Genomic DNA, 10,350 nt, shown 5'->3' with positions numbered 1-10,350 from the left:
ATTGTGAAAATGGATTAATATGCAGCACTATTGTATAATTATACAATTTATACTACTGGAACAAATATTTCGTTATTATAGTATTCTTTTAATGATATGCAAACCATTAGTTATCATTATTTCTAAATGCAAAACTTGTAAAAGTAAATGCTGAATATATTTTACAACGTCATGATTTATATTCCAAAGTTTGTAAGACCATTGAAAGAGAGAGAGAGAGAGAGAGAGAGAGAGAGAGAGAGAGAGAGAGAGAGAGAGAGAGAGAGAGGGGGAGAGAGAGAGAGAGGGGGAGAGAGAGAGAGAGAGAGAGAGAGAGAGAGAGAGAGAGAGCGTTTCGATTAAAATTTTATAATAATTATAATAAAAATATTTACTATTGTGTACAATTAATATAGCAAATCAATGGGAATGTATGTTGCATTTCAATAATATTTATTATTTTATTATAATACTAATAATACTTTAATAAACTTTTCCTCCCCTTTATTTTACTTTCTCTTAAAAAAATATTACTGGCTGTAATACATTAGTCAGTGATAAATTATTTTTCAGTACTGGTATGAATAATACAATTATTGAGCAACAATAATTTACCAACCGCCACTTTATTATTATACCTAGTAATACTTTTTTATAAAAATTATATACATTTTCTTTTATCGTTTATATTCAACTAAACAAACATTAATCATGAGGAATTTTTTATATTTATTATTTATTTTTTATATTTATTTTTTATATTTATAATATATATTATTAGATATTTCTACATATATATAGGGTGTCCCACGGGAAGTTGCTGAAACTAAACGATTGGTTCTCCCCTCCATGACTTTAGAACAGGTCTTAAAGATAATGGTCGTCTGCCTGAGGGTCTGCAATTTTATTATTGGTTGTAGTAGAAGCAAGTCTGTGCGCGTCAAAATGAATAATTTAACAACAAAAGAAATATATATTAAAATAAGAAGTTTTTACGAATTTTCATAAAAGAGTTGAATTTTGTACAAATTCAGATGATGCGAAAATGTTTATCACTAAGTTATTTGATCATTAGCATATTTTTCATCGTTTTTTATTAACAAAATAAACTGATGCACTAATTATTTATTAATTAAAAAAAATTTTTTTATATTCATTGAAAAACTTTGCTCTTTTCGACACAGTTTTTGTTTTTACAATAGAGAGTTTTTATAATATTGTCTCTCAGATACGGTAAACGGTTGATCGTAAATGTCATTGATCGCATAGCTACGTTATTTCTAAGCGAATAACGTTTACGATTTACATTACTGTATCCAAGAGACGGTATTGCAAAAACTCCCTAATAACTGAATACATTTAAAAATGACAGCTGATTAGTTTCAGTAACTTTTCATAGGACACCCTGTATACACACACACACACACACACACACACAAAGAACAGGCATTATATTTGATTCTTTTGCAACTTCCATTTTTTATTTGTATTAAGTTTGTCGTATTACTTGCATTTTTAACACTTTTATATTTATATCAATGCCCGTTTCACACCGCCAGACACGATGAACAATATCTAATGAGAATTCTTCTTTTTAAAGAAAGGCCAGTATGCAACGAGCATGAAGTATAAAAATATCTAAAGTGCAAGCAGAACAGACGCAAATAGAATTATTGCTGACATATAACATTTATGTCTATGGTAAGATTAGTGTGATTCACATATGAGCGGGAGTTGGCAAAAATTGCCGGACCAATCAGAATTGGCACTCTTATGTCCAGGCTTCTATTAGAAGGTCTCTAGTTTACCAAACGCCATCTAGCCGATGTTAAGATGAGTGAAGGAGAACAGTAAGCTCTCGTTACGAATGAAATCAGTTGGAGGTTATCTCGTGGTTGCTGGTAAGGGAAAATCTTATGATGGCAAGCCAGGTTTGGAAGGTTAGTATCGCGAACATGTCTTGAGGAAACAGACATAAATTATCGCATATTACAATGATATCGCATCAAACGTTGCTACGACCGCATTTGTTTAACATGTCTCATTCCTGACAGACAATGATGTAATTTTTGCAGGTAGTTAAGCCGCATATACCGATGATTAAGTTTCGCAAGGGCAGCCGTGATTTAGGTAACGTATATTGATACGACTGAAGTGCGAACATCGTGCGTTTCTGTTAAAAAAAATTTGTATTTTTGTACTAAAATCAGTATTATTGGTTAATAGTTGCGGGTGCGACATCCACTCCATCTACGCTATCAGGCTCGAGTCCAATGCAGCGAGGTACAGGCGGTGCCGCAACGGGTCCCGGAGTAACCGTCCTGCCAACGATAGAAGATATTTACCTGCCACCAAGATATCAGAGACGGCCGTTAGGCGACAAAGAAATCGAATATATTAATGTAAGCTATAATTAGTTCTATAACAAGAATTTTAGTATAGGTTTTACTTTCGACAATATTTATTAATCTGTTTCTTAATAATAAATACATATATGTATATGTATTCAAAAAAGTTTAAACATATATATGCTATATATATTTAATGCCGTGTACTTATTTGTTTATATGTTACAGCGTGGTGGACCAGAATGAGTTTGTAGTACATTAAATATATTTAAAATATTCTAAATCCTAAGTGCTTAACATTGTTATTTATTTGATGCAATATACTGTTTAAATAAATTATTCTAACAGAGAGACTCTGTGCTGCAAATATTATTTCATATTTATACTAGATGTCTATCGGGCAAGGTCTACCCTGACATTGCCAGGGCCTGCTATTTCTGGCACAACTCTTAGCTCATTCCTGCAATGTGAGTTAATCCTAGGTCTATACGCGCGCGCGCGATAACGAGTCTGATCAAATAGTTTATAATACAAATTGTCAAACTTGTATTTCTTTTATAGCTAAAGAAAACAAAGAAAAACTTATGTGTTTTGTTGCGATTATATTATTGCAATAATTTGAAATAGTTGCTCTAAGTCTAAAATAAATCGCTATTCTCGATAGTCTTTGATTTATGACAGAACAGTAATGGCAATAGAAGTGTGTATTGAATGAAATAAAATTCTCTATATTAATTTGGCACAATATTCAAAATCATACAATGTAATAAACACAATTTTTATGCAAAATTTATTTTTAATTTCTCTTTCTCTTAATAAATTTTAAATATCATTGATAATAATTCTTTCTGTAAATATAGATATATATTTAGACATATTTGAAACTCAAAATATTTATTTTTGAGCTTTTTATATATTTATATAGTATATTGTTATGGTATAATTTTATGTACTTTTATTTAAAATCTAGTATTTTATTTTATTTCCATAATTTTAAATAAAATAAAATTTAAGGTAACTTCCTTCAATAGTACGGCACTGTGATATGACAAAAATAGCAGACGACAGTGCGCTGCGAAGGCTGCTTTCATCTCATCTCTTTGTCGTGAGGTTCCTGAATGTAAGTGCGGAGGAGAGGTCTCGCGATTATAGTTCATAGTTTTATCCGAAACTTTCGAAGCTCGAAACACTTACGAACGAAAATGGCTGAAATAACAGACTTTGGGCCGAAGAAGACAATTTTTATACTCGCGATTGTGGCTGGCTGCTTTGCGATATTATGGCCGAAAATTTTCTACCCTATGCTTACAGCATCTGTCACTTCACATCATCATACGGACAACTCCGGTAAGATTTCAATAATAACCCACGTGCTAGGTTATATATTAATGATATTAAAAATTCGTCTGGATGTAATTTATTATGATATGATTTTAGATATTTGAATATTATTAGAGTGTATATGCGTATGTGTGTGTGTGTGTGTATGTATGTATGTATATGTGCATACACACACACACACACACACACACATGTATATATATATATATACAAGTGAAAATTTATATATAATTCTTTACAAAATGTGTTTATCATGTTATTCAAGTCTTAAGTTAAATTTGAATTAAGAGATTTAGGTGATTTTATTAGATCAAGATGATTTTTTCTTATCATTCATATTTATGTAGCATGCTGTGAAGTGATATTTGAAAGTGATGTCACTACAGTGGATATTATGCAAGAAATGTGTCAAAATATATTGAGGCATCATCCAGTTGATCCACGCATTAGAGACGCATTAAAACACAGCAAATTGTCTCCTCAAACCTCCAGCTTGTGCAGAGAAGAAGTTCTAGCCCGATGTGGCATAGATTTATCATCCTTTCTAGCTGAGAGGGAACGTTTGGGGAAAACCTATAAACAAGTACTAGAAGAAATTAGATCATTCAATGGTTCCCTCTGTCTCAAGATGAATTTTGGTATACCACTATCACAGTTAGGGACACCTCATCTTATCAGATATCATATCTTGATGCCACACAGTAAGAATTGCAAGGATATATGAATTGATCGTCATTTGATATTAACAGAATCTTATTATACTATTCTAGTATGGAATTAAAATAATAATTAATTCTGTTTGTGTGGTATATAATATTTTTAAAACGTGTGAGTTCATAATTTTGCCATTCTAACTCAAATTAATATACTAATTTAATCAGCAATTTGTACACAACAATTATATAGTTTATGCCTTATATAATAAGGTAAACTTGAAGAAATATGATGTATCATTATGTACATCATGTATATAACCAAAGCAGATTCATGTTGTCTATCTTGCTTTGGCTGAATACCAAAAAATCAAGCGTCATGTTTGGCAGACAAGACCTGACTTATAGTTAGCTTTGAATACAATCATACTTGTGACCCGTTACTTTTTATTCAGATTTTTATAGATATAGATCAAGACTTTGTAAAGATTATTATAGTGGTGGATAGTTTTATATTTTAATAAATCATAACAAAGTCGATATTGAAAAAATTAATTCACTTATCTCAAATATGTTGGTGTAGATTGAGTTTTCTTAAACTGTTAAATCAAAGTATATTTTATAAATAAACTATTAATATTTATATATGCACAGATACGATACGACAAGAGCGTCGTACTCCTCCTCACGCAGGCGAAATGCATCCTGCAATGAGAGAACGGGGAAGAGCCATACCATCCTCCCACATTGTACCGAGGATAGTGGACAGATCTGATCACGTCATGCCAAAGATGAGGCCTCCTCTCGGCGGCGCTGCTCATGTTGTCCCAACTCCAAAGGGAAACAGTACAACGGGAATGTTAATGCCGCTTTATACAATAGCAATAGTTGTGTTCTTCTTGTACACCATCGCAAAGGTGACATATAAACTCAGATAATAATTCGAAGTGAACATGACTAATTTACAACTTATATTGGCAGGTGTTCAAAAAGAATTCTGACAACGAAATCATTTCGGAATATCCAGGAGCAGAAGCTGAAAAGGAATTTCGCAAAATGGTGTTTAATCCGGAAATTTTGGCGACTGCAATGACTGGAGGTACACTGCATTATCAGAGAGAAATGTCAGCTGCACCCACCATAGAGGAATTAAAGGATCGTAAGTACTGTCGCAATCTTTTCGATATCATAAATCATGTTTCATTTACATTATCATCAACGCAACGTCTGTTCTAAGAGAAACTATTTCCTTTAGAGAAATATATTTAGTATTAAAATACTTATATACAAATATATATGTCTTAAGTATTTAAACGGATCTTTAAATGGTGTTGCATGATGCAAGGTTTGCACAATTAGAACACACACGTATTTATACACGCGAGTATACTTGCAAGATTCTGATTAAAAAAAAAAAAGAAAATGAGCATATTGTAAGTACTCGTACTTATACTCTGAACACGTTTGGTGATGTTCTACATGCTGGAACACAAGAAGCAGCAGGAGACATAGAGATAGATCAACTGAGACAACGATTGGTCGAGACGGAAGCAGCCATGGAAAGAATTGTTGTCCAGATGGGCAACATATCACGTTCAGTAATGCATAACTCGGCCTCACAGCCAGAAATCAAGGTTTACCAGATTAGTTTTTGAAGCAATTCGCAGTTTCAGTTTATTAGTCGTTAGAAATGTGCACGTTGCTGTGTTCTGATTGCGTTACAAGCTTTACCCATCCAATGTACATTAAACATGTTGTACATTTATTATAAAATTTTATCTTCAATATTTCGCTTTTCTCGAATACCGATGCTTGCGGATAACCGTTGCGTAATTACAAATTATTGGTTTATTGTATACTTTTATTAGTTTATACTTTTATTGCGATGTATATGAAATTCGTATTCACTCGTTAATCGAATGCGACATTGAGTACGAATACATAAGTCGGAATATGTTATTCAGTACCAGAATTCACTTTATATATTTTACGTTTTGAGTAGTAGATGGGGGTCCAAAGTCCAATGGTCTGGCAGGGGTCGATCGCGGTTCTAAGGTACATGCCCTTGCCTCCGAGAATATTCCTAACAAGAGTAACCAAGAGTTTGTGAGACACTTGTTGTGTTTCTTTGGTGCACTAGTTTTACGAGTAATAAATTTATCACACAAAAATGTTTATTGGGCTTGACAGTTTCATTGGTACGATTCTGTAATAACAATTTAGGTCCCCTAAATGCAAAAATGCTATTATTTTTTTTTCTATAAATAAAGATACGATTTGCCGATGCTAAATATTACTCGAGTATAAATTAACAAAGTGGTAGTTATTCTTTCTATAACTTCTTAATTATAAGTGTTAATTGTATGTTTTGCATGATGCTTGCTTATTTTATATCTTATTGATGTGACATATTATAAGATAATTAATAATACGTAGGTCCCTCCCTACGATCCTATGGTTTCAAATGATTTAAATAATTTTTTTTCTTTTTTAGTAGTTACAGAATATCTTTAATATAATATATTCTCTTTAAATATTATATAGTTTCTGTTATATTAAAAATAATGTTTAAAAAACAATTACAAAATGATTCCTGTCAGATCAGCGAAATAGTTTTAAAGTTATTACATAATGTGTTATTACATATTCCCGGCATAGGAGATATGTAAATACAATTGAATGAAAATAATAATAATGGGACAATGTTAAATAACATTTAATTTGCAGGAGGACACTGCAGACCAGGAGTTACATAGTAGAGAAAGTGAAGAATTAGATGCAGTAGAACAATCACCGACTGTTAAAGTCATGGGTATGGAAATGACAGCAAGTTGCGAAAGTGGACAGAAATGTAGCAGACCTACCACTCCCATAATTCCTACACCACCCAGCAGGTACTATATTGAACATTCCTTCTTTTTATTACTGTATTTATTTTATTATTCGCATCTTTTATGGTCTTATTGTAATGTGGATATATTGTGTTTTCTATATTAGTAATGTCGAGAGAGAAAAAACGCCACCAAAACCCATATATCTAGAGGGTGCACTTCCGCCACAATGCGAATTACTTGTGACCGACTCAGAAACGCAAGCAGAAAAATCAGAAGACGATGACGATGCTCCCGTTGTTCTTTCTGGCAAAATGACTCTCTCCCTCATCAGCCTCGACCAGATCGCAGCTGTAAGGAAATATTAGAATTACCAACAGAATCAAATGAATCTGCGGAGCCTTGTTTTATTTGGTGATTCTTTCATTCATTTAATTGTTTGCCTAACTTCTCTATAGGTTACTTAATATAGAGATCACAAATCACAGGAACTAAATGCAGTGCAAAGAATGGTTTCTTGGCTATTACATGTATGGGTATGAGTAATGTGCTGATTTTATTTATTATTTCTATTCCTATTATTCTCTGTGATTTGTTCTAGATATTAATGACTTAATTTTTTATTATGTGCCTTCGTACATCCTATGTTTTACTAATATCTTAATTTTAACATAGAATATACTGTGGTTTGTTTTAAGTCTCAGCGACAATGTTGTGTTTCGTTTAAAAAAGAGACGACCTGTTAGTACCTTATAATTATTTACTATGTTGTTTTATATGTCCTCGCGCGTATATGTACAGATTTTATTATATCTGACCAAACTGTAAATTTATATTTTGATTTTATTTTTATTATTATTTCGACGATAGATTTATGAATTTTTTGTACACATGATGCTAACGATATGTTATGCAAATTGCTCTTTGCAAGAAACAACACTACCATATTAATTCAAACTACACTATTAACACATTAACTACTACAACTATACAATGATATACATTTTGATCATATATTTAATTACACACATTGTTACAATGCCATGTTTGTGGCATATATTGATGTTAAAATGTCATTTAATGAACATCTTATTATATAATCTTTTTATACCTCATATATTGGATTTTTATCATTTATTTATTATTTACATTACATTTGTATAAAGAATTGTATTTAACATGTAGGAATCAGAGGATGAAACTCGAGATACAAAGGAGGTAGAAGGCATGGATGGTAAGAAAAGAGAAACAATTTTGGACATCCAAGGAAAAGTTAAAGATATGGCTGATGAAGAAAAGATAATTCAGAAACAGGCAAAGAAGATTAAAGTAGAGATGGAAGATGAAGAAACTGAGAAAGAGGTTGAAGAAATTGTTGAAAAAGTGGAGGATATACAAAATAACGTGAACTTTATGAGGGATTATAAACAATTTGAAGTGAAACAAAAGGAAGAAATAAAAGTGAAAAAGGAAAATGATATGAAAGATGGTAATAAAAAGATAGAAATGGAAGAGGAATACGAAGAGGAAGAAGAAGAGGAGGAGGAGGAGGAGGAGGAGGTGGAGGAAGAAGAGGAGGAGGAGGAGGTGGAGGAAGAAGAGGAGGAGGAGGAGGAGGAAGAGGAAGAAGAAGAGGAAGAAGAGGAGGAGGAGGAAGAGGAGGAGGAGGAGGAGGAAGAATATGAAGAAAAGGAACTACAAGAAGAAGAAATAGAAACAGAGGAAGAAGAACAAAAACATAAAATTACAGCAGAGGTGAAACATGAACAAATAGATATAAAGAAACAAGAAGAAAAAGAAGAAGAAGAGGAGGATGAGATAGGGGAGGAAGAGGAGGATGAGGAAGAAGAAAGACAGCAGGAAGAGGAGGACGACGACGAGATGGAGGAGGAAGAAAAGCACCAAGGAGGAAAAGCCATGGAACATCAGCAACTCAGTCATATGAAAAATGATAAAACTTGTGAAAATAAAAAGAAATATATGGAAGATTCTGATCAGGATTTAGAACAATCAGAAGGTGAGGGCACCGAAGACGATAAAATGGAAGACGACGATATGGATGCTGATGAAGAAGATGAAGAGCATGAGGAAAGCGATGCAAAAGAATCTGGAATACTTTCCAGCGAACGCGTTACTCGCAAGAAAAGAGATTAGAGCAATTCTGTTTTTCTGGCAATGAATCAGTGTTTACCAATCTTTAAAAAATCTCTACATTATAATGTAAAGAAAACAAAATCACAATGATTATGGAAAAGCTGGCATACCCGCAACATGAAAATGTATAAACTTGTTTAAGCACTGCCAAATATTTAAAATGCTATGTGCATCACATTTTCGTTTTATTACTCGTTATATTCGATATGTGATAGAATCACAAATTTATTAATTATACAGGGGCCAAAAGAAAGAGGCAGTGCTTCATACATTTGTGCCATATTACAATATCAGAACAGCTTAGATTCTTGGATCTATATATAGATGTTACTCTGTCTAGCCAGAAAGCCATTTATGAAATGTTTTTTAGGATTTGATAGATAAAACAATTATTAATAAGAGACAAGTCTTTCTCTGATCATTACGTAGCGTAATGATATAGATAAATATAAAATTCGGTGATTGGCAAGCACTGATACAATTTACATGTTAAAGCCAAAGACCAGATCTAGTCATTTTTTCCTATTTCGAGTAAAGTTAGTTCATAAATCTTTTGCTTCGTATACTAATTATCATTTTTATTCGAACATTTAATTTTATATCAGACTTAGCATTTGACTCTGTATTTCTAGTTCTTATGTTGATTTTATCAATGAACGCTTCTCGACATATATATTTAATGTGGAAAATAGGATGCTTTATCATTTCGACATTTGATTTTGGTTTGTACTTAAACATGTGAACATAAAATATATTCATTTAATAGTACTTTAAAATTTTTTTTTATTAATAATAACGATCCATTATATAACTCTGACATAGAGCAAAAGTATAGTTGAAGGTAATTGGCCTGTAAACCCATTTTCTTAAAAAATTTGAAAATTTTAATAGTATATTAATGTAAAAATAATCTACATCTATGTGCAATTAGAAAAAGATTGACCGTATCAAAGTTAATGGAAATTAAAGTTAATATAACATTGCGCGGTGCGGTAACGATGGTCTGACGACGCTCACCGGCCCAGGGTTCGATACGTTTGCAAG

General features: G+C 32.3%; 2 protein-coding genes across 7 annotated transcripts; both read left to right on the top strand.

Moving 5' to 3' along the window:
- The first annotated feature begins 1,777 nt into the window (after window positions 1–1,777).
- Window positions 1,778–2,694, top strand: LOC105184096 (28S ribosomal protein S36, mitochondrial). The gene is made up of 4 exons (XM_011142648.3): window positions 1,778–1,919; window positions 2,055–2,109; window positions 2,206–2,381; window positions 2,556–2,694. Exons 1-4 carry the CDS (start codon window positions 1,896–1,898, stop codon window positions 2,571–2,573), a joined length of 273 nt encoding a protein of 90 aa, XP_011140950.1. The 5' UTR covers window positions 1,778–1,895; the 3' UTR covers window positions 2,574–2,694.
- Window positions 2,695–3,366: 672 nt separating this feature from the next.
- On the top strand, window positions 3,367–10,074 carry RIC-3 (RIC3 acetylcholine receptor chaperone). Of its 6 annotated transcripts, none has more exons than XM_025299487.1 (8): window positions 3,367–3,674; window positions 4,016–4,369; window positions 4,976–5,238; window positions 5,303–5,480; window positions 6,324–6,376; window positions 7,049–7,215; window positions 7,319–7,505; window positions 8,338–10,074. In XM_025299487.1, the coding sequence occupies exons 1-8, from the start codon at window positions 3,530–3,532 to the stop codon at window positions 9,304–9,306; spliced, it is 2,316 nt and encodes a 771-aa protein (XP_025155272.1). In that variant the 5' UTR covers window positions 3,367–3,529; the 3' UTR covers window positions 9,307–10,074. The 6 variants fall into 6 exon arrangements, with proteins under 6 accessions (XP_025155272.1, XP_025155270.1, XP_025155271.1 ...); XM_025299485.1 differs by lacking the exon at window positions 6,324–6,376 and adding an exon at window positions 5,819–5,955 and having other exon boundaries at window positions 3,368–3,674; XM_025299486.1 differs by lacking the exon at window positions 6,324–6,376 and adding an exon at window positions 5,816–5,955 and having other exon boundaries at window positions 3,369–3,674; window positions 4,016–4,306.
- Window positions 10,075–10,350: the final 276 nt, after the last annotated feature.

Source organism: Harpegnathos saltator, unplaced genomic scaffold (genome assembly GCF_003227715.2).
Source record: "Harpegnathos saltator strain DR-91 unplaced genomic scaffold, Hsal_v8.6 scaffold280, whole genome shotgun sequence".
NCBI classification, from domain to species: Eukaryota; Metazoa; Arthropoda; class Insecta; order Hymenoptera; family Formicidae; genus Harpegnathos; species Harpegnathos saltator.
Note: the sequence above shows the minus strand (reverse complement) of the source record. Positions and strands in the feature narration are given on the sequence as shown.

What these genes read in the sequence shown, in the direction of transcription:
- LOC105184096 (XM_011142648.3), top strand. Translation starts at nt 1,896, where the DNA reads ATGATGGCAAGCCAGGTTTGGAAG. An exon ending in TGGCAAGCCAGGTTTGGAAG is followed by an intron (nt 1,920 to 2,054) that starts GTTAGTATCGCG and finishes TAATTTTTGCAG; the next exon opens with GTAGTTAAGCCGCATATACC. An exon ending in CAAGGGCAGCCGTGATTTAG is followed by an intron (nt 2,110 to 2,205) that starts GTAACGTATATT and finishes ATTGGTTAATAG; the next exon opens with TTGCGGGTGCGACATCCACT.
- RIC-3 (XM_025299484.1), top strand. Translation starts at nt 3,530, where the DNA reads ATGGCTGAAATAACAGACTTTGGGCCGAAGAAGACAATTTTTATACTC. An exon ending in TCATCATACGGACAACTCCG is followed by an intron (nt 3,675 to 4,015) that starts GTAAGATTTCAA and finishes ATATTTATGTAG; the next exon opens with CATGCTGTGAAGTGATATTT. An exon ending in TCATATCTTGATGCCACACA is followed by an intron (nt 4,370 to 4,975) that starts GTAAGAATTGCA and finishes ATATATGCACAG; the next exon opens with ATACGATACGACAAGAGCGT.